Genomic DNA, 24576 nt, shown 5'->3' with positions numbered 1-24576 from the left:
AACATGAAGAAAAGGTTGCTTGATTAAAACCTGCATTCTCCATATGTTGCAACATTTGGCTCTGTGTTTGTGGGTGCATATGTGTCAGGATGCATGTTTGCATGTGTATGTGTGGGGGTATGTGCTTAAAACTGTATTGTAGTGTTCACTTCCTCTGGGGAGCATGTGTCTAGGAGAATAGCCACTTTGGACTAAGGACACAGACATGGACTGTGGAGACACATTATTTACAGTCTTCCCACACACACCTACCACTCTAGTAGTGTCAGTAAAATGATTTTACCATGCATAATGCACCGGTAATTAACGTGGTAAATTTCCTGTGCATGCCTCTTGCTGATTCCATTCTTTTTTTTTTTTTTAAATGCCCTTTATAGCTCTATATCACTTTCTTAGTTTAGGAGCATAAAAATATATTGTGTATTACTTGGTTTGCTCATAAAATTGTCATATTTGATATATTTAAAGATGTAAAGGCCTGGGGGAAAATAACAGAAAAATTCAGGGGAGAAACCAAGCAAGTCCTCTGAAACAATTGTTTTTTTTCCTCTGGGTCTTCATAGTTCTACATTCAGACGTGCAGCCCATAATAATGAACACAGGCTTGGAATACACTCTGAGATTGCTCTAGGGCGACCAGAGCTCAAGATAATTGTAATTTTTAAAAATAGGTTTCACCGTTGTTTGGAACCATCTACAATTCAATTTACTTTATCGCACAAGCCATGAATAATGCTATGAAAGAAAATGGACAGGCTAGTGCTGCCAGCCTGGTTCAGCATTCCAGAAACATGCAGTTCTATGGATTCAACCAGTTGATAAGGACAGATTCAAACGGAAATGGAATTGCAGAATATGTAATCCTGGACACCAACTGGAAAGAATGGGAACTGTATAGCACTTACACTGTGGACATGGAAACGGAGCTGCTACGGTTCAGAGGGACCCCCATTCACTTCCCTGGTGGCAGGCCCCCTCAAGCAGATGCAAAATGCTGGTTTGCAGAAGGGAAGATCTGTCAAGGAGGTAAGGAATGGAAAATCACTGGTAGTCAATTTGGCTCAGCTTGGGTTACCAGGGAACCTCTTTAAGTGAAGGCACATTTTAATATTGGAACACTCATAGAATCAGTCATTTGTATTCAGGTCAGATAAACATCTTGGCATTCCAGGTAGTCAATTTAAAATAATGAGGACAATGAGAGGTACTTTGTAGCCTCAAATAATCATGCATGATTTAAAAATCTCACTCCACCCCACCCCCAACTCCTTTTCAAAGGATCGGCACTCCCAAAGAGGTTACTCTAATAGGAGGAAGGCATGAGTCTTCTCCTTGGTCTGTTGTTGACTATGACCTGTGATTGTTTCCACTGCCAGAAAGATTATCTACCCTTTCCCTGATGCATCCAAATCCTGTCAGTCAGGTCCCTCCACAGAAATCCTATTTCTATACCCTCTCCTCTCTGAACTCTCTGACTAAAAGTCTGTACCTCACAGCTTAGCACAAAATTGCTTTTCAATTGTTTCTTGTGTATTGATTGTGTCTCCCCCTCCCAAACATACTGCTCCTGGAGGGCATAGCTAATAATTCTTAGCCTCTCCCACCACCCAACACAGTCGGCATCCAATAAATACTTGCACTTTGATTGACTGATGGAACTCCTCTAGCTTGAGGAAGAGTGGAAAGTCCATCAAATCTCTGAGAGCCAGGGGGGAACTTTAGAAGGACCCATATTATTCCTATGTGAGTGTACACCACACTCTTCTAAAACCAAATGCATCTATTTGAAATGGGCTTCAATTTGTCTTTTGCTTGAGCATGACACACCCAAATACCTTTTCATTAGCATCATCATCTAGTTCCTTCTGAAATCTTAGTAATCCTCCCAAATGTTTAGGTTTTCTAGAGGCCAATTTACATCTCAATGAAACACTAATTATCAAAAACAGACTCACCCTTGAAGGACAAGTGCTATTATGTTTTTCATCTATAACTCACGAGGTCTATGGGCTCCCGTGAATTTAAAAGTTCTTTTATTTTATGAAGACAACATAATACTTACCCTTCACAGGTGAGATAACATATTTATTCTCAATAACTCTATTGCCATCCAACTTAAATTAAGGTACTCAAAGTTTTCCATTCGTGGACTTTTTCCTCCAAAGAAACACCCGGGTCAGGCTTAATTCATGTGATTTGTTATTGTCAGAGTGGTGAGTGGTTTTGCTTCAGAACAGTGAAATTGCTTTCTGTGTCCATGAAGTCAACAAGACATACTGTGCTGTAGAAAAATGGAATTAAGTTAGGTAGATGTGGTTTGATTTTAGAGTCACCAGAAAGCATGAGGAGTTGCTTCGTGGTGCCCTTTATTTACAGCCTTTCTGCGATAATGCCATTCTTCCTCTTGTTCTCTACAGGCATCGACCCTGCCTTTGCCGTAATGGTCTGTCTCGCTTTGCTTATAGCCCTGTTGTCTATTAATGGATTTGCTTACTTCATAAGGTACATTTTTGTTCTTTTTATATATGAAAGTACAAGACCATAATGGCTTTGGTAATATTTATTTCCTGGAAATCATGTTTCAGTACAATTTCCTCATTACATGACCCACTAATTTTCCTTTTTTCCATGGTGATTTACCATCCCTACTGGCCCCATTTAGAGTGAAGTGTTTTCATGGTGCCAAGAATAACTTCCTCAGCTGTGTTGTCAGTGTTGTTGCCTGTGAGGAGATCTAATTCTCAACACTATTGTGAAATAAGAGAATTAGTATTTTAGAGCTGGTTTACTACCTAGCTGTGCTTCCTTTTCCACTGGCAGAGTCTCCTATACCCATCTCCTTCCCCCAAATGTATGGACAAATAGAAAACAGAATTGGGATGTTTTAACCAGCTCTAAGAATTGCTCAGACTTTGGCTAGAATCCAGGAGTTCAGAATAATGGTCCTAACTCCCAGGATCGTAGCAGAGATTCAATAAACCCAAGTAAGTAAAACACCTGGAATAATACCTGACTCATAGTGGATGCTCAGCAAGTGGTCAAGTCTCCCCTCCTTCCCAGGTGCATGGATTCTCCTGCTGATTGTTGGGAGCCCAGAATCCTCACCTTGCCACTCATGCCTTTTGCTCAGGGTGTCACATTCCAGGTTTGTACTGTCCTTCTTCCTTGGACAAAAGCTATCCTAGCAGATCATCAACACCATCATTATCAAGTCTTTGTCTTCCTCCCTGAGATCCCGTGATAGGCGAGCAACTACTCTGATGAACTAATTCTGGATCAGGGGTAAATGGTTGAAGATGGCTTCATACATCACTCCTTTCTTATAACCTTCACATTTTAACAGATGAACCCTCCCCATATTAAGATGATTTGGGGAAAGTAAAAAATGAAATCAACCACAACTCTCCCATTTTACCCTTTCCATCCTACTAACCACACCTTTGTTATGTCTTTGCAAGAGTGGTCCTGACAAAAATATGACATGAATTTGGTAGGGAACAGAGTGGAGCTATTTTAGCAGGTTCCAAGAAAAAAAAATGTCTAGAGTGTACTAAGAAGCTGTGGAAATTTGGACAAGACACTAAACCTTTCTTGGCCAGAATTTTCTCATTTGTAAAATGAACGGATTGGATTAAGTGATCTTTAAGAGCCCTTCCAGCTCTGATGTTCTAATGACTCTGTGAAATCCTGGACTGAAACTCTAACAGGTGTTAACTCTTAGTGTTTAGTATGTTGGCATCACTGTGAAAAACCATTATTCAATCTCCTCATATTAGAAACTCGATAAAACCATACAGAGTGGTATGTAGCTTATGAATTGTTAAAACATATTTGATAAAGACATTAGTTCAAAGGAAGTTTTTCTTTTAATTTCTGTGACTGTGAAATATCCCTGCTCAGAACAGAAATTTAATGTATTGAATTTAGCTGCTGCCAAAGACTAAAGGATTGAATTAACATCCTTAGATGCTTAGTGAAAATAAATGCCATCCAATCTAAAAGCTCCTCTCTCTAGGGAGATTTGAAGAGTAATGGGCTCTGGTTACCTAATGCCAAAACATCCCATGGCAAGGTGGAAAATGGAGTCACTCAGTTGCTTATGTTACTTGTCAGTCAACCTCCCACCTTACCCTCCATGACTGGTCTCCCTGGTCTTTCCCATGGAATGAACTGGTTCTTTGGGCTTAGAATAATGAGCTCAATCTGCAATTCTTTGGAAAGCAAGAAAAACAAGTCTAAAAACCATGAGGGGTGTTGTTTGGAGCTTGTGGGCTGAAGGGCCAAGAAGACTAGAGTGGAAAATGATTGGAGAGGGACATGATTGGAGAGGGACATGATTGGAGAGGAAAATGAGTTTGAGACAATTGGTACTTCAAGTGGTCACAGAAAACTCAGAGATGGGAGAGAGACACATCATTTGCCAGAGCCACTTGGTCGGTGGTTCTTCAGCTAACAAAGGACAAAAGATGCCCTCTCTTTGCTGCCTTCCTCCCTCTCTCTGCCCACCACGGCTGCAATCAGAAGAGCTGAGCGTCTGATGAGTTTCTGTAATAGATGGTGATTACTTGCAGGGGAGTGACTCTCTGTTCCTTCCCTTTCTGTGTGTTTTGATTGTTTAAGTTTTTTTCTTTTTCAGAAGGAAAGACATGCAAAGAACCCAACCACCCCAAAACAAAGCATTCTTTGAACTTCTCCTTTCTCCCTGCTCTGAACCAGATTGCCTCGCCTTTCTATAAAGCTCTCCAGTGCTTTGTAATACTAATGATGATAATGATAATAATGAGCTCTTCTACTTTCATGGTGCTTCATGCTTTTCAGAGCACTTTCACATACATTATCTCATTTGATTTTCAAAACAACTCTATAAAGCGGGTAATGCAGAACTATTATCCTGCTAGACAGATGAAGACACAGGGGCATGAAGAGGTTAAATTATTTATCTAAGGTCATCTGGCTTATTAATGACAGAATCTGCACTACACCCCAGGTCTGTGGACTGGGAGTCCAGTTCTCTTTCTACTGGAGTGTGCTCTGGAGCATGGTTATTTTTACAGGTGTGCCTGCCTTAAGACAATTCACTGCACATATGAAATAGATAAGTTAGGGAGCAATGTTTTACTTTGCCAAAAGATTCATGTGCTCTACCCAAGAATTCACTACAGGGCTCTTTTAATTTTCTCTGCAGGGTAGAAGCTCCCAGAGTGATAAGGGACATATTTGTTGGCAGGCAATTAGAAATACATTAATTGTTTGTTTACAAACCAGTGGAATTGCTGAGAAAAACCGCGTTGCTGGTGCTTACAGCTACAGTGACATTGCAGAGTTCTTTAGAGCAACTTGACAAAGCATTTTGATTCAGTGGTTGTTTTCCCCACTCTGGAGCTAGCTTTAAAACATTCCACAGGGTGACCATTAAGGGGTTGCGGAAAAAGCGAAGCCAAACTGTTGCTCTCAGAGCCCCCAAGACAAAACAGAAGAAAACAACCACACAGACTAAATCCAAGGTACCCTCTGGGTCCTTGAGTTGCCGGGTCAGCTCAACTGAGATGACCTACCTGGATGTGTGGGTAAGGCATCATAAACTCTTATGTGTCTAGTAATTGATTTGTAGGAAATAATTACATTTGCTGCAAATTAATGGGCATGTTTGAAGAGAATCAGGTTTAAACTGTGTCTGTGTAATGCTCAGACAAGAGACCAGTTCAGTAAAAGAGAAAAAAAAAAAAACAGTCAGCCCACTTGTTTGGAATCATGTAGACAAAGCAACCAACTGATTGCATTTTTCCACTTTTCAACCTGTTGCTTTGGCAACGCATAGATGCAACTTTGCAAGACAAGTGGTCTTGTGGGCAGAAATCTGGGCCCACAGCCAGGGACCAAGGACTTGAGTGAGTCCCAGTGCTGCCTCAGGCTAGGGGATCTCACAATTTGCCTAATTTTGTTTTGTTTCTTTAATGTGTTTTTGCGTCTATAAAATGGAGATGAATGATTCTTGGATTGGGTATTATTAGGATATATACTATGGCATATGAGAAAGGGTATTGGGCTCTATACAAGTATTACGAGGTGTTGTTTTGAATGTGCTCTTGATGAGGGATCACCATTTTATTAGTCTGACCTACCATCTCCATGCAGCATCCTCACCCTCCCCTTTTGATGCCTTTTCAATACCATTTTCGTTTCTCTCTTTCGATCTTTGTAACTCCGCAAGTTGTGAGAAACAGGGTTGCAGTTTCTCTTTCCTGTGGGTAGTAAGGGAAAGATCTACGTGTGGTTATTCTCTCCATGATCTTGTATATTTCTAAAATTTCTATCATGGGGCAAATTTATCCTGGGTTTTCAAAAAAATATTCAGCCCCCTCTGACCCTCTGATTTTATGCTTATTTCAGGCGTCGTATAAATAAAATCCAGTTGATTAAAGGACCCAACAGAATTCTACTGACTTTGGAGGATGTGACATTTATCAATCCCCACTTTGGCAGTAAGGTAAGGAGCATCCCTTTCTCTTGATGCACTAATGTGGTATCCACAAGCCACAAATGACTATGGAGCACTGAACGTGTGGCTAGTCTGAATTGAGATGTGCTATAAGAGGAAACTACACACTGGATTTAGAACAGTTAGTACAAAAACCTGTGAAATATCTCATTAAATGAAAAGCATATATTAATTACACATCAGAATGATAATACTTTGGGATATATTGGGTTAAATAAAGCATATCATTAAAATTAATCTCACCTGTTTTGTTTTACTTTTTTTAAGTTTATTTTATTTATTATGAAAAACAGAGAAAGTGTGAGTGGGGGAGGGGAAGAGAGAGAGGAGAGAGTGAGAATATTAAGCAGGCTCTGCACCGTCAGCACTGAGCCCTACACAGGGCTCGAACCTATGAACCATGAGATCATGACTTGAGCTGAAGTTGGATGCTTAACCAATTGAGCCACCCAGGTGCCCCATGTTGCCATGTTTTTAAATGTGACTACTGGAAATCTTAAAATTATATATGTGGCTCAGGTTACATTTCTACTGGATAGTGCTATCTTAGAACAGTTTTGTGGAAGTGATGCAATGCACTTTGAGCAATAGTGTAGTTTTGATTTCGTATAGCCCTTCTTTGTATATCTGAGCTCAACATTTGGTTGCTAGTTCCTCAAGGGCAGAGGTACATGTTTTCTTAATGTTCATCCATAGCACCCGACATATATGCTGATAGTATAATAGGTACTTGTAAAAGTCTGGTGAATGAATCAACTAGCGAAAGACAATGGAGAATCGTGGAGGGTTCTGTTATGTTCGGGATTGTGTTCTAACTAGCCCTCTTCACTGAATGTCCATTACTATGTTCTGGCCCTGGGCTAGGCTTTGTGAGAGATGGCATGTGGTCCCTGCCTTCAAAGAAATTACTGTTAAGTCAGAGACAAATTATACCTCACAAGAGAGTTGATAGCTGCCATATTGCACAAAAAGACACTAGAAATATGGCAAACTTCAGAGGAGACATATCAATGGATGAAGGTTGTTTTAGAGACCAGCTTTGGTGCTGGATCTTCAACAAGGATGGATAGGACTTGTCTAAGTCACAGGTCACAAATGGGTAACCAGTTTTGTTTGACCCTTATAGTCATAAACAATAGTAGCCAGTATCTTGATATTGTGGGATTAGGAATAAAAATCTGGATTTCTGGGTGTTTTTTAAATGTTTATTTATTTTTGAGAAGGGGGGTGGTAGGAGCAGAGAGAGAGGGAGACACAGATCTGAAGCAGACTCCAGGCTCCAAGCTGTCAGCACAGAGCTGGATGCAGGACTTGAACTCACAAACCGTGAGATCATGATCTGAGCCGAAGTCAGACACTCAACTGACTGAGCCTCCGAGGCGCCCCTGGGTGGTTTTAAAGGTTGGAAGATCTATTAACCTTGGGTATCATTGTGACAATTAGCTGGAACTCAGTAGTAGTTGCCCATTTTCAATAGAAGACGTATCAGACATTAAATTGATAAGAACAGATACTACACTTGACCTTAGCCAAAAGGCCCAGTGACCTTTTTGGAAGAAGCATGCTCTCTGCAGCTTGTCACAGTTCCCATCACTGTCTATGATCTTCTACTCAGCCTATTTCATCAATTTATAGTTACCTTCCTGGCCCCTGTAGGCATCCTAGGCAGAGAAAACAGCATCAACCAAAGCTTGGAAAAAGAGAATGTGTAGGGAAGAATTTTGTCAACTATATCTAGTGATGGTAGAGTATGCCTCTTTGTGCCCAGTCTATGTGGCTAAAATGAAGACATTAGTTTTCCCAAATTCTAGTATTGTGGTAGCAGGATGTGAGGAGAGAATGTGAACACATCATATTGTCCCCATGTGCTATTTATTAACTTTAGCTAAACCAGTGTACCATATAAGAGAATAATTATTTCTGTGACCAAACTGATCATTTGCCTAAATGTGACACTGAAGGGTGTGCTCTAACTAGTTGGCTGTGTAGCTGGGATCAGATGAAACATTCAGCTGTTTAGTTTAATTCTCAATTACAACCCTAACTCTTACTTGTTTAAATCATCCAATTTTTTTGTAAGGTTGATATCATGTTCCTGGAAATGTATTACTGAAAGCCAACATTATCACTGTGGCTGAAAACTACATTCCATCCTCATGTCATAAAAATGCATTGATGTTAGTCTCTATTTTTGAAGCCACCAGAGGACCCTGGGACTCATGACACTCAAATTTGTCTGGATGTGCCATTCTCAATATGCCTTGTATGAAATTTCCCACCTTAATTAGAAAGGGTAGATGCCAAAAGTGCCAGTTCTGAAGCAATCCCAATAGATAGCCCCATACTAAGGAAATAAGTATTCAATTCTAAGACAAAATATTTTGTCCAGAAGTGGGGAATCAGTAGTAAAAGCAGATTATGGGAAGTCATTGTTCAAATGTAGCCAATGTACCAAAGTTATGGTCAAAAGCAATAAACCTATTTTTAAAATTCCTCCTTCTTTGGTGGTATCCATGTCAGAATGACAGTTCATGTCAATTGCCTACATGTTTTGGCTTTCAAGTGTTAGAACAACAAACACAAATCAATTTTGGGCTGAATTAGCCTCCTCTTTGTATAGGCCTTTCAGTAGTCCAGCAAAGTCTATAAAACCTCCACTTGTGCCTTCTCTCTTTCCTACTGAGACACAAAACATATTTGGGTTTCATGCCGGTTCTCACAAAATCACCATAATTAACAGAATAGTACTACCTTCAGATGAACAAAATGCTTAAGTTTTAAAAATTTTGTTCATTATGATAGATCTTTTCTTTCTACTTGTGCATAAATTTTGATATAATGAGAGTAAAAAAAACCCACACCCAATCATCACCACTTTTCACCATATGAGTGAGAAAAATGAATAGCAACAGGGGTTGATAGCCTCATAGGGAATGCTTCTTCTTTTTTTGAGGAGATTCTTTTTTAAAAAGTTTTATTTATTTACTTTGAGAGAGAAAAAGCACAAGTGGGGGAGGGCAGAAAGAGAGAGGGAGAAAGAAAGAATCTCAACAAGGTTCTGCACTGTCAGCACAGAGACTGAGGAGGGGTTTGAACCCAGGAACCAAGAGATTATGACCTGAACTGAGGTCGGATGCTTGACTGACTGAGCCACCCAGGCACTCTGGGAATGCTTCTTTTATTTTACACTATTTTGGTCCAAGTGGAAAAGGATGGCATTATCCTAGAACACAGCTCTTGGCCTCCAGATCCCTTTTGGCATTTGGCTTGTATCAGAGTTTCTGGTGGGAAAAGGTAGGGGAAGCATACATTTTCCTTAATTGCTGTGTAGTCACAAACTTGCAGCTGGCTGTGTCTAATCAGTCACAAAGCCAAGCCAAGAATTCCATCCAAATGGAATGTCTGAAAGTGTAAACTCTTGGTGAATATAAAATTAATTCAGTCTAGAAAAATTGGCAGGTCAGTAGAAGTCAGGTCAGGAAAGGAAGTTTTTAGAAGAAAGTAAAGCTGAAGCCCAAATGTATGTGGATTTTGGCAGATACTCTTGCTTTCTCCTTTGCCCCTTCATGGAGAGGTCTACGTCTCAATATACAGATCTAGGTGCTCCTGCTGAGATATGAAAATAAAGAATGAAAGAGAAGTAGATTCCTCCCTGGCCTTGCTCTGTTGAGGAGAGTTCAGGTCTATGCAAGGGTTATGTGAAGAGTCAAGTTTTACATCTTGTCTAAATCGCAAGCTGTTGGGATTTCAACACATTAGGGGCTGGGTATAGTTTGCTATTACCTTGGACCTTTGTGATAGTCCCATCTTGATAGAACTAACTTAAACCAGGGCTAAATCAACCGGCGATCTTCAGTTAATCAAAGACCATTAGGAGCAGAGTATGTGAAAGTACTTAAGATTAATTTGTATTGGCAAGCAAGAGTGTTAGATGTGAAGCACGATGTGTTAGAAAAAAAAAACGAGATCAGGAATTATAACATCACATTCTTCTTCCAGTCCCTATATCCCTCACTAGGTCTCTGTTTCCTCACAGAATGAGGGTATTAGAGTTGGAGGCGGTCACTAGCCTAGACAATACCAAATATAACTGCTATCTCTGAATTGCTGTCATTCTAAGGAAGGCACATTTGGACACATGGAGAAAAGGAGGAACCTGTTGATTTATTATTTCTTCATGTGAAATAAGTCTGCTGGTTTAGGTGAGGACAAAGATGTTCAATTTTAAAGGTTAACACAGATTGCAGATAACTCTTCCTCATGTCATTCGACTGTGTACTTCCTAGTCCTCTCTTACCAGACTTATGTGGACAAGTTAACAAATCAAGGAATAAGGAATCTGGTCTCTTTAGGCACAGACTTATAAATCATGGGCAGATGATCTACTCACTCTCTACCATCTTATTGCCTTCTGGGATACCTTCTGCCATTAATCTTGCCTGTACAAAGAAGGATGCCATTCAAGATGGTATAGCAAAAAGAGCCAGGCCTGAGAGCCAGAAGGATGGGATTATGTCCTAGTTCTGCTACTGATTTTTTTTTCAAAATGTGAGATGTTTATCTTCTTCTTATTTTTGTCTATAAAATGAGGGTCCCAGATTAAATTGTGTCTGCCACTCTTTCTTGCCCACTAAATCTATGATTCTAATCCTCTCTAGGAGATGGAAGTGCCTGTAAACATTTACCTTTCTTTTGTGGTATATGGAGGTGAACATGGTAGCAATCCTAGCCAAAAAAAATTTGTGTGGGGGATAGGAAAAATTAATCTTATGTTTACAGAGTTCAACTCATATAGTTACTTTCTGAGGAATAAAAAAGAAAAGGAAATGCCAGATAAGCACAGTATCTATACCATAGCTTAATGTTTTGTCCTAAATCATATAACCTTTTTTTCCTACTCCTTTCACAGAGAGGAAGTCGTGCCAGTGTAAGCTTCCAGGTCACCTCAGAAGTCCAAAGTGGGTGGTCCCCAAGGCTCTCCTTTTCTTCAGGGAGTCTCACTCCAGCTACCTATGAAAACTCCAACATAGCAATTTATGAGGTAGGATATCCAAGAGCTATCTAATCTGCTGCCTTCTTGGGTTTTAAAATGAGACAGTGATTTACGACTTAGTCTTTGGGTGAAAATATTGAGGCTTTTGGTAAATCTTTCCAGTGTTTGGTTTGTTATCCACTTTTGGACTTGTTTGGCTTACATTTTGGACAACGATTTTCCTCAGCAACTAATCTAGTTACTGATATAACTTCATCAATCTTTCGAGTCCATCTATTTACTGTGTGTGTGAAAAAATGGTGGATTTAAATACTTAACCATGTCACTCATTCTAGGAGATATGGGTGTAATAATAGAAGACATGGCTTCCTCAGTCAATGGTTTGCAATGGAGTGTCTAGAAACATGTTTGTGTAGAGTAGAGTTTTGGGCAAACCCTACGCTTCAAATTCTAGTTGTTCTTCTGATGCCTGTCATCTTTGGCTATTACTGAAATCTTTTAAAAATCATTTATTTATTTCTTTTTCTCAGCCTGTGCTGCCTTCTGGAGTAATGGGTTACCTTCTGCTGTGTGAAATGGAAATCTTTTTTGAAAATTTTCACTTAAGTTTCTGTCTTTCAAGCTTTAAGAGGCCACCCCTGACCCCTTGTTCTAAGATACTGGAATTTGGCAACCAGAACATATCTTGCATCAGTTGGAGAGATGAACTGTTTCTTCTCAGCAGGAAAGAGTTAAGCAGGGGGTAAAGGGGAAACTAGTCCCTCCTAAGTGATGCCTTCCCAGTGTGGTTTCCTTGTTTTGTTTGAAGATACTCCCAAAAGCAGCAAACACTTTCAACTTCAATAGTAATTACAAAGAAAGTCCAAAACAGGACAGAATTAGTTTTTAGATAGTCCAACATATTGAAATTTCCAAGTGAGTGCTCCCCTCCATTGGCTAAATAATTGACAGAGGCCTAAAACACCAAGATCGGCATGATGTATATTTGCTCAGTGTACCTGAGTACTTTGACTTAAATTTGTAGCAGGAATCCTCTGGATCTGGCCTTGAAGCTAATTTAATCAAAGAGGAGATTTGCTTCAGATGTAAGCTTGCGGTATTATGGAATTGACAGCTCTACTCTCTCAAAGACCAAAACCAAGATAATTACATAGATTTAAAAAAATGTTTATTTATTTTGAGAGAGAAAAAGAGAGAGAGAAAGAGAAAGAGAGAGGCAGAGAGAGGGAGAGGGAGAATACCAAGTAGGCTCCGTGCTGTCAGTGCAGAGCCTGATGCCGGGCTCAATCTCATAAACCATGAGACCATGACCTGAGCCAAAATCAAGAGTCAGATGCCTAACTGACTGAGCCATCCAGGCACCCCTACATAGCTTTTGAATGTCAAATTCAGTGAGCTGATGGCTTTATGAAGATATTGACACCTCTAACATTCTGAAATAATGCTCAATAATCTAAAGTGGTATCTAGGTTTTTCATCTGTAAAATGAGGGATGGAACTAAATTCTTAATCTTGGCTACTCATTAGAATCTCGTTGTGAAACTGAAAAATGTACCTGTGCCTAGGCTTCATCTTTAGTGACTCTGATTCTATGGGGTAAGCTCAGGCATTGGTATATTTTTCTTTCTTTCTTTCTTTCTTTTTAAAAATCTTTAATGTTTATTTTTGAAAGAGAGAGAGAGAGACAGAGTGCAAGCAGGGGAGGGGTGGAGAGAAAGAGGGAAACACAGAATCCAAAGCAGGCTCCAGGCTCTGAGCTGTCAACACAAAGTCTTATGCGGGGCTTGAACTCACAAGCTGTGAGATCATGACCTGAGCAGAAGTTGGAAGCTTAACCAACTGAGCCACCCAGGCACCTCTGGCATTGGTATATTTTTAAAGGTTCCCTGTGTGCAGCCATGGCTGGGAATTGCTGGACTAAGAGATCTCTAAGGCCTCTTCTGGCTCAGATATGCTATGATTCCCTGATTCTGTAGAAGAATTTATGTGTTGAATTGTGGTATGTTTTATTTAGTGGAGATGGAAGGTTATAGTGTAGAATTGAGAAGGGAAAAAATAAACCTCTGGAGGTAACTGGCCTTTAAGAATCTGTCAGATATTTCCCCATTTCGGAAAGAGGCAGAAAGTTGAGTTAGTTCCCATAAATGACTGTTGGTCGGTCAGATCATGAGTATTTCTGAACTGTATAGGCCAAAGTGGGCCTTTATCTGCACAAAAGGAGGTTGTTAGTGAGAATAATACCACACCATGCAGTCAAGATTAGGCTGATGGCAGGGTGCGAAGGAAGACCCCGGAAGCTGGAAAACTGCCTGGCAAAGGCTGAAGAGGACTCTGGGAGGGAGTGTAAGTTAATTGAATCAACAGATCAAACAAAGCGGTTCAGTGTGTCTTCTGAAACGGTCCTCTATTAGGAGTATTTTAAAGAAGATTCGTTATCCAGTTTCTATTTAAAATAAATCAGGTTTTCAAAAGAATTGTTATTGGAAGACCTGCACGTTCCAGATAACGTGCCTGGAGTAGCAGACAACTAATACTAGCAAAGGGCAGCCTTCTCTAGGATGTGCCATAACATTGTGCGACACTGACACAAATTTGCACTTGGATTACGCACAGAGATGCACAATCTTAGGAACTGCACCAGAAAATCAGCCCTTATTTCATAGATCCTCTTTGAGATAAGAGAGGAAAGCCAGATGAGCAGCCTGCTGGGGAGAGAGAATGTGAATCGCAGATACAGTGGGAACATGTCATGATCCACTCTAATAGCCCCCACAGTGTAGGGGAGAGGGATGAGGCAGGCATTAATGCACCCTGATACACTAGGCGAGAACCTATTGAACTTATCCTCCCCCTTCATCTCCAACTCGTTCTGCCTCTCAGCCTCTCCCTGTGTTTTCCTCCTTGTCTCATTTCTGTCTCTCCACTGCACACCCTCCCCATGCATCTTCCTTTCCCAGAGCCTCTTTTCTTCTATTTTCCCACCTTCTTTTAAAAGTTTATTCATTTTGAGAGAGAGAGAGAGAGAGAGATCAGAGGAAAGCAGAGACAGAGAGAGAGAGACAGAGAGAGAGAGAGAAAATCCCAAGCAGGCTCCACACTGTTAGCACAGAGCCCAACTCGGGGCTTGAATCCACAAACCGTGAGGTCATGACTTGAGCCTAAATCAAGAGCTGGATGCTTAACCAACTGAGCCACCCAGGAGGCCTTCCCACTTTCTTCTATATCGCTTATACCTCTCTCTCCCACCCCCCTCTCCTTTCCACCAACCATCTCTCTCATCACACAATTGTCCAGCTCTTTCAATAAGAAAACTGGGGCTCAGGCTGATTAAGTGGCTGCCCTAAGGTCACCCCTGAGTTTGAGGCAGAACCAGGTCCAGGACCTCATTCTCTTTTTTAACTTTTTTCTTTATTAACATTTATTCATTTTTGAGAGACGGAGAGAGAGCACGAGCAGGGGAGGGGCAGAGAGAGAGGGAGACACAGAATGTGATACAGGTTCCAGGCTCCAGGTGTCAGCATAAAGCCCGATGCGGGGCTCAAACCCATGAACTATGAGATCATGACCTGAGCTGAAGTCAGGTGCTTAACCGACTGAGCCACACAGGTGTCCCAGGACCTTGTTCTCTTGACTCTTAGTTAATGCTCCATGGCCTTAGTGCAAAACTGATGGACTTTAAATTACTTCTAAAAACTTTAGTGGGTAGAGTTTGATGTCTCTTCTTCTTAATTAAAAAGTAAATGATGAATGAACTATTTTATCATTCTTTCTCTTAAAACAAAAACAAAACAAAACAAATAGTGTATGTGTGGTGAAGATAAAACCTGCCCATTTCCTTCGTTTCCTCATTATTCATGAAGTAGGACACACAGAGTCTCAATAAAAATTTGCTTATAAAGTTTGTGAGAATTATTTAAATCTTAAAACAAACACACACAAATCCCCCAAACCAAAGAAAGCCCATGAGAGAAAAGAGCAATCAAGTGGAAAGTGGAAGACCTTGGTCCTGTTACTACCTAGCCTTCTGACTTTGGGCAAGTCATTTAATCTCTTTGGACTTTAGTTTCTTTATCAAAATATGGATGGATTAGAATAGGGATATCCAAGACCCTTTCCAGCTCTCAAATTTGGTGATTTGGCTGGGAAAAAAGCTCTACTTAACTCTCTCTAAAAGCTAATAAGTCAGAGAGAAGGGTAACCCATGTCTATAATATGGCTGACTCCAGGAAGAAGGTATCAGGTACTGGGTTTTGGCAGAGTCTCAGTACTGATGTTCAGGTTGTGCACTGAACAAGGGCACCATGTCTAAGAGGGTGCTATTCACATTATAGATGTATACTAAGTTATATGAGAGTGGTGAAGGAATGGGCAAAGAGGCCCTGGTCTCCTAGCCTAGCTCTGGAACGAGGTGGGTGGGGGGTGGGAACTTCTTATACCTACATTTATACTAGCACACTTGACTATGAACATATGTAATCACTGGTAAACATATGTGCACCTGATTATATGCTATCTTGACTATTCCCTAGGAGTTTCTTGAGGTCATTCCTGTCTCCTGCCCAATAGCTTTGGAAGTCCAATTTCAGCTTCTCACCTCCACCCTTACAGCTTGACTCCAAACCTGACAAAGAGGCTCTGGGGCTTGGTGGTATGCAGAGTATCCATGCTACTAGTGGAATGTGTTCCCTGGTATCTGGAGAATGTATGAGTAAACAAGAGTGTGGCACGTGCATGTATGTATACAGCCAGGGCTCCTGCCCAACATCACAGGGCTGCCACAGGCTGTAAAAGAATATTCTCACATATCTATTTTTTTACTTGAGGGAAAGCACCCTTTCTTTCTTTCTTTCTTTCTTTTTTTTTTTTTACTGTTTATCTTTGAGAGAGAAAGAGAGACAGAGCGTGAGTGGGGGAGAGGCAGAGAGAGAGGGAGACAGAATCCGAAGCAGACTCTGAGCTAAGCAGGCTCCAGGTTCAGAGCGGTCCGTACAGAGCCTGATGTGGGGCTCGAACCAATGAACCGTGAGATCATGACCTGAGCCAAAGTCAGACACTTAACTGACTGAGTCACCCAGGTGCCCCGAAAGCACCCTTTCTAATTAGCACAAAGGTGCAATAACAACTAATAGTGACCATGGCCCAAGTAATATAGTTGCAAAGATGGTGGGAAGCTTTATTGTCCACTGGTATATCCTACACATTTGCTGATTTTGTGAATTCCCAATTAGAATTTTTTTCTTTCAGCTTAGAATTTTTTTCTTTCAGCTTAAACTTTGGCTTTGATCCTTCTAAAGGGCAAAGTCCTCTGAAGGCTACAACTTAGAGCTCATGTCTGGCCCTCATGACTTCTATGATTAAATAAATAAGTATGGTGGTGCTGAGTGGCTCAGTCAGTTAGGCATCCGACTTCAGCTCAGATCATGATCTCAGGGTTTGTGAGTTTGAGCCCTGTGTCGGGCTCTGCACTGGTGGTGCAGAGCCTGCTTGGGATTCTCTCTCTCTGCCTTTCCCCTGCTTGTGCACTCTCTTTCTCTCTCTCTCAAAATAAATAAATAAACTTTAAGTAAGTGTGGGGTGGAGCTTGAGAATTGGCCTTTCTAACCGGTTTCCAGGTGATCACGAGGCAGCTGGTCTGGGGCCGCACTCACGGAATTTCTGAGCAAGAGTCTAGGAAGGCTGCCTTTCGTGCTCGACCATTCTGCCACAGACAGACACTGATCCTGGACTGCCTTGCTAGACTCTGTGGGTGCTGAGCCTGGCTGGCACAGTTTTGCCCAGTGGCTGAAGGCCTCTAGTTAAAGGGTTTCAAGCTCCTTGGCTAAAAGATGCCCTGTAACACAAAGTGCGGGCGAGTAACTCAGATGCCTGCAGCTCCCATTATTAGCCTTTGCCTTTGGCAGGTCTCTAGATGCAGTACCACAGCTGGATATATTCCTTAATAAGAGAGTGGTTACACTCTCTTATTCTTGGAATTTGACTGCACAGAGCTCTCTGCTTTATTATCTCTACTCGATGACAAATTGGTGCAGCCTGAAATGGAATCTCCAGGCTATAGGTAATAGATGTGAAAGCCCTTTGAAGAGTAAAGAGCGCTGTGCAAATGTAAGGCATTATTATTATTATGGAGAAAAAGGGATCTATATTTGTATTGCTTTTTCAAAAAATTCGGGTCGGACAGAAACTAAATAGGGCTTCATGACTGATGAATCCTTGAGGCTATGCACGTAGAGGAAAGTTATCTATCAGGCCCTGGTGTTAAAGTGAAGACAATAAGATAATTGTTGGTTTTTGACTTGACCGCCGCCTTAGCAATAGCTGCTTTGTGGTTCGAAAGTCAAAAGGACTTCTGGAAGAGTCTAGATTACTCCTATTACCACGGTGGTACATGTGTGCATCCAGATAAGAAATGTTTAAGGTACATTTAAGCCAACTGGTTTATGATTGAAGCATGAGAGTTCCCCCAAAATGGCCTGTCCCATGAGAGAAAAATGGATCAAGGTAAATGCAGACAACATTCGCTGCATTCTGTCTCCTGCCCTACATCTCCCAACACAGATGCCTCGAGGCAGTAAGAATCACAACCATCACCATTAATCGCAGAGAACCTGGTGCTACATCACTTAGCTATGAATAAAGGAAATGACCTAGCGCTTCCTGCAGTTATTGAAGGGAGGCATTGTGGAGAGAGGTATCATTGCTTTTCTGGGGTCTGCATACCTGCAGTGGTTTCCCTGTCTTTAGTTAGTTGGAGCTTACATTTAACTTCTCCGCATGGCCTCATTTTTACCTCAAACACAGAGTGTCCCGTGTGGTGGAGGGTAATGGGGGAGGAACAAAGCATGTTTGACTTGATGGTCAGATTAAAAACCCTGTGTATGGAAGAGCCTTTGCTCTGAAGGTGTTGGCAACTAAGTCTTATCACCCCCTCTTCCTTTTCTTTCCAGGGTGATTGGGTATGGCTGAAGAAGTTCCCCTCTGGAGGTTTTGGAGACATTAAGTCCATCAAAGCACGTGCAAGTAATATGTTTGAAATGGTATGAGAAACCCTCATTTACCTACTCAAACCAATCCTTTTTCCAGAGCAACGAACACCAGCTGTTAGGAAGTCCCCTTAACAAATCAGTGCAGGGAAACTGCAGGATTGCTATTGGCTTGATATGACTGGGTGATGCTGTGAAGGAAGAATGTATGGGCTCTGAAGTCAAAGGGACATGAAGGATTCAATTCTCAGCTCTACCAGTTCAGAGCTGTTTTAACTTGGGCAAGTCACCTACATTCCCTGGGCCTTACTTTCCTTGTTTGTAAAAAAAAAAAAAAAAAAAAAAAAAAAAAAAATATATATATATATATATATATATATATATATATACATATTAATGTTTACTTCCCAAGGGTTGGCGTGAGGATTAAAAGAGAGAATACACATAAAGAATCTTGCACATTTCCTGACATATACCTTCTTTGTAAGATAGTAGCTATTATGATTAAGTAGACAACCCACAATTATTCAAAATCTTCAGTTGCCAGGCCTGGAAAAGTCATTTTGTGATTATTTCTTGCATAAGAAAAATGATTTCCCCAGTCCCACTAATTATGTTTAAAGAGTCCTTAGATGGTTTGTTTAAGGAAGCAGTGTGTAGCTACATCAGGGGTGATGATGATTCCTCCCAAACATTTTTTAAAAATTTATTTGAGAGAGAGAGAGAGAGAGAGGAGGAGGGAAAGAGAGAGACAGAGAGAGAGAGAGAATCTGAAGCAGGCTCTGTACTCAGCATGGAGCTCAACTTGGGGCTTGATCTCATGACCCTGGATTCATGATCTGAGCCAAAATCAAGAGTCCAATGCTCAACCAACTGAGCCACCCAGGCACCCCAGCTCCTCCCAAACCATTTAAAATCTTGGCACCTCCTTGAACTGTGAGTCCATAAAGATTTACAGAGACTGTTTCTGGTTCCTTCAGACTCATGAGAATGGGAGTTTTAGAAAGTAATGATAGATTTCTTCACATTTATGAAGCAGGCAAGTTCAAATCAATCCAAGAGGTATGAATGATACACATCCAGAATACTGTACAAGTGAAAAAACAAAGAAAATGGGGAAATAGAAGATATGTGGCCCATGGTAGATGGAATGAACCCCAGGGGTCAGATGAGATGTTATGGTTTGGTATTTCTCTTACATGTGGTTTTGATGTCTGGAGCTGAAGGTAAAATAATGAGAGATAAATCTAGAAGGGGGACCAAAGTCAGGCTAGAATAGGAAATTCCACACTCATTTGATGATCCAGGATGCTAAATAGAGAGCTACATTCAAAGTCTGGAGCCAAACAGGGTCAAACTTGGGGGAGCTGATTAACTAGAAGTATGGAAAGAAAACAATAGGTATTGGCCCAAGGTACAGTGTGTCTGTGATTTTTGGGTAATTTTTACTTTTGATATAATTTAAAATATACAGAAAAGGTGCAAGAATAATTAAAGGAATTCCTGTATACCCTATCCAGATTAAGCAAGTGTTTACATTTTGCCTAATTGTTTTTCATTCTCTACTTATAAATTTATATTTTTTCTGAATCATTTGAGAGTAAGGCGTAGACATCTGCCCTTCTACTTGTAAATATATCAGTGTGTATTTCCTTAAAAAAGGCATTCTTGTACATAACTATGGTATAATTATCAAAATTAGAAAATTGAATATTGATACAATAATGTTATGTAACTAGTATCCATATTTTAATTTTATCAATGGTCATAAATACATTATAGCTAATTTTTCCCAGACCAGTTTCCAATCCAGGTTCACATATTGTGGTTAGTTGTCATGCCTCTTTAGTTGCCTTTTATCTGGAACAGTTTCTCAGCCTTTCTCTGTTTTTGTCTACACCTTGATATTTTTTATTCTATTTTTATTAATTTTTTAAAATGTTTATTTATTTTTGACAGAGAGAGAGAGAGAGACAGAACATTAGTGGGGGAGGGGCCAAGAGAGAGGGAGACACAGAATCTGAAGCAGGCTCCAGGCTCTGAGCTGTCAGCACAGAGCCCAATGTGGGGCTCGAACTCACAGATCGTGAGATCATGACCTGGGCCAAAGTCAGATGCTCAACCGACTGAGCCACCCAGGCTCCTGATATTTTTTATTTAAAAAAAAGATATTTATTTATTTATTATTTATTTATTTTATTTATTTTTGAGAGAGAGCACACAGTGACTGAAGGGGAGAGAGAAAGGGAGACAGAATCCCACGAGGTTCAGAGACAGAGGGAGAGAGAGAGAGTACAGAGCCCATAATGGGGCTCAAGCTCACCCATTGCAGGGCTCAACCTCCTAAACTGTGAGATGATGACCTGAGCCAAAGTTGGATGCTTAACCTACTGAGCCACCTAGGTGCCCCTTCACCTTGATATTTTTGAAGACTTCAGGTCAGTTATTTGATAGGTGGTCCCTCAATTTGGGTTTATCCCGTGTTCCTCATGGTTTGATTTAGGTTATGCATCTTCAACCAGAAGACTACAGAAGTGATGCATTGTCCTTTTCAAAGTGCTTTTTATTAGGAGGCACACAATATCAGTTGTCCCATTATTGGTGATGTTAATTTTGATTACTTAGTTTAGGTGGTTTCAAAATCTACTAGATTTCTCCACTATAGAGTTACTGGGTTTTTTCCCCACTGTAATTCATACATAATCTGTAAACAGATACTTTAAGTTTGTGTAAATATCTTGTTTTTCTTCAAACTTTTGCCCACTAGTTTCCTATGTTCTTTTTATGTTTATTGGTTGGTATTGTATTGTAAGAAAGAGCCTTACCTTCTCTACCATTTATTTATTTATTCATATATTTATATCAGTGTGCATGTATGGGTTTTAATTGTATTCCTATCTATGTATCATTTATCTAAAACCATGAGTTCATATTTATACTTCTAATTATTATTGAATGCCACAGAGTTTATTTTGTCCTTTCCCCTTTCCATATTGTAACTCTGTTCTTTAATAATGAGAAAACTGGTTCCTATTATTCTCATGACGTCTTTTTATGTGTGCCCTTACTGACTTGTGTGGCCATGTCAGGTACAGATAGCAACTCAGTTCTAGGGAGAAGGCCACAGTTTTCCAGAATTTACCATGTGAGAGGCCCTAATTCCTTTCTAGTGCTTCTATGGGGCAGGAGGCAGATCTGACTGTGCTATCACTATGCATCCAACACTGCCTTGACTACTTATGTGCCTTCATGATCTTAAAATTTTGGGACTGGATACCAGGAACCAGACTTGAAAGCAGATCTTGGGGAGCCAGCTATAGAAAAGAGTCGTGTACAATGAGACAGATGTTCTTTTTTTTTTTAAACTTTTTTTTCAACGTTTATTTATTTTTGGGACAGAGAGAGACAGAGCATGAACGGGCGAGGGGCAGAGAGAGAGGGAGACACAGAATCGGAAACAGGCTCCAGGCTCTGAGCCATCAGCCCAGAGCCTGACGCGGGGCTTGAACTCACGGACCGCGAGATCGTGACCTGGCTGAAGTCGGACGCTTAACCGACTGCGCCACCCAGGCGCCCCGAGACAGATGTTCTTGAAAGACAAACAGCTGGAGTCAGAAGGCCAAAGGACTGATGACTTTCAACACCTTTTAGGGCCCTGATTTCTGCAGAAGTATATGTAGAAAAATCAGGCCATGTCTCCCAGGCTCATGTTCTTCCCCATTGGCATATTCTCTGTACCATCTAATACCCTGGCTACTTAGTAATCTCTCTCTGTCTCTCTCTCTTTAAAAAATAAATAAATAAAACTTAAAAAAAGTTTAAAAACATTTCTTTTTTCTCTAGAAATTTCCTTTGTGTTCTTCAGTAAATTTGTGCCACCCCCCCCCCAAAGAGGAACCCAGTGTTCCAGGTATTTTTCCTATCTTACATTAATTTTGCTTATTCTGTAACCTCATAGAAGTAGTATCATACAACATACCAACTGATATTAATCAACGTTATTGTGTGTGTATAAATAGCTTGTTCCTCTCATTGATGAGTAGTATTCAATTGTATGATTATAGCACAATTTAATTATGCATTTTCCTATTGGTGGGCATTTTGGCAGATTCCAATTCTGACTATTGTGAATGTAGCTGCTATAAATATGCTTTACGCACGTCTCTCTTTTATTTTACAAGTCTTTTTATGGACACATTTTAATTTCTCTTGGTTAAACACCTAGGAGTGGAATTTCTATGTTAACGTATAGTGTACAGTTAAGTTTATAAGACACTATCAAACCTTTTCCCATTTTGATTTCCTGCATGCAAGTTGTAAGAGTTCCCTTTGCTCTACATCATCAGCAATATTTGTTACTGTCAGTCTTCATAGTTTTAGCCATTCTACTGGATTTATAGGGGTATCTCAATGTTGTTTTTTAAATTTTATTTTATTAAGTAATCTCTATGCGGAAGGTAGGGCTATAAGCTCATGACCCTGAGATCAAGAGTCAACATGTTCTACCAACTGAGCCAGCCAGGTGCCCCCTCATTGTTTTGTTTTTTAATATTTATTTTTAATTATGATAAAAACATAACACAGTGTACCATTTCTAAGTATATAGTTCAGTAGTGTTAAGTATGTTTACGTTACTTTGCAACAGATTATCACAACTTTTTCACCTCACAAATCTGAAACTCTGTATCCATTAAACAACTCCCCTTACCCACTCCCTCCTTGTAACTCCTTGTAACCACTATTCTATTTTCTGTCTCTGTGAATTTAGCTATCTCATGTAAGTGGAATCATACAGCCTTTGTCTTTTTGTGGCCAGCTCATTTCACATAGTATCATTGTGTTTTTAAAATATATTTTTTATTCAGGTTTAATTAGATGTTCTACTCAATGAATTTTGACAGTTGCATATATCTGTGCAACCACTCCCCCAAACAAAATGCAGTGTCCATCATCCTAGAAAGTTTCCTTGTTTCCCTTGTCAGTCATTGCTCCTATCCCTACTCAACCTAGTGGTTGTCAGAAAAGGCAACCACTTTTCTGATTTCTATCATCATAAATTAGTATTTTTTTCTGTTCTTTGATTTCATATAAATAGGATAATACAGCACGTACTATTATGTTTCTGGTTTTTCTCTCTCAACATAGTGGCTTTTAAGATTAATTCATGTTTTTGAAGGTAATAGTAGTTCATTTTCTAAAATTGCTGAGTAGTATTTCATTTTATAAATGTATCACAGTTTATCATTCTCCTGTTGATGAACATTTGGCTACTTTCTAGTTTTTTTGGTGTAATGTATAAGGCAACTATACTCTTTTTAATTGTGAAAAAACGCAAAATTACCATTTTAACTTTTTTTTATGATGAATCAACTTTAGTTTCAGTTTCAGGTATAGAATTTAGTGATTCATCACTTACATAAAACACCCAGTGCTCATTACAAGTGCCTCCTTAACTATTTTTAAATACACAGTTCAGGCCTATTAAGTATATTTTCACATTGTTGTGAAATAGATCTCCAGAACTTTTTAATCTTGCAAATCTGAAACTCTGTACCCGTTAAGGAACAACTCTCTTTTTCTCCTCCCCCCAAATCCTGCTGACCACCATTCTGTTTTCTGTTTCTGTGAATCTGACTACTCTAGAAACCTTATATAAGAGGAATCACATAGCATTTGTCTTTTTGTGACTGGTTTATTCCATGAAGCATAATGTCTTCGAGATTCATCCTTGTGGTAATATGTGACTGGATTTCCTTCCTTCTTAGGGCTGAATAATACACCATTGTATGTTATTCACTCATTTCTTGGTGGACACTTTGGTTGGCTCCCCTTCTTGGCTACTGTGAATAGTGCTGCTCTGAATATGGGTGTGCAAATATCTCTCTGACACCCTGCTTTCAATTCTTTGGATATATACCCAGAAGTAGGATTACTGATTCATATAGCAGCTCTATTTTTAATTTTTTGAGGAATCTTCATACAATTTTCCATAGTGGTTGCACCATTTAGTTACAATCCTATCAACAGTACACAAGGCTTCCAATTTCTCCATTGCCTTGCCAATGCTTGTTATTTTCTGGTTTTTTTTTTTTTTTGCTTTTTTT

At 40.0% G+C, this 24576-nt stretch overlaps 1 protein-coding gene and 1 pseudogene across 1 annotated transcript in view; one reads left to right on the top strand and one right to left on the bottom strand.

Annotated features, from left to right (window-relative positions):
- Nucleotides 1-24576, top strand: part of GUCY2F (guanylate cyclase 2F, retinal) — a 90107-nt gene that overhangs the window by 24435 nt on the left and 41096 nt on the right. The window contains exons 3-7 of the mRNA XM_047082130.1: nucleotides 672-1026; nucleotides 2418-2502; nucleotides 6391-6487; nucleotides 11409-11540; nucleotides 18437-18526. Of these exons, the coding sequence (XP_046938086.1) occupies nucleotides 672-1026; nucleotides 2418-2502; nucleotides 6391-6487; nucleotides 11409-11540; nucleotides 18437-18526 (759 nt within the window). The remainder of the gene's footprint in view (nucleotides 1-671; nucleotides 1027-2417; nucleotides 2503-6390; nucleotides 6488-11408; nucleotides 11541-18436; nucleotides 18527-24576) is intronic.
- Nucleotides 7955-8049, bottom strand: LOC124514066 (uncharacterized; annotated as a pseudogene).

Source organism: Lynx rufus, unplaced genomic scaffold (assembly GCF_022079265.1).
Source record: "Lynx rufus isolate CCGP_SWC_20201006 ecotype Redwood Valley unplaced genomic scaffold, mLynRuf1.p SCAF_19, whole genome shotgun sequence".
Taxonomy (NCBI): Eukaryota; Metazoa; Chordata; class Mammalia; order Carnivora; family Felidae; genus Lynx; species Lynx rufus.
This window is presented reverse-complemented; position numbering and strand designations above follow the sequence as displayed.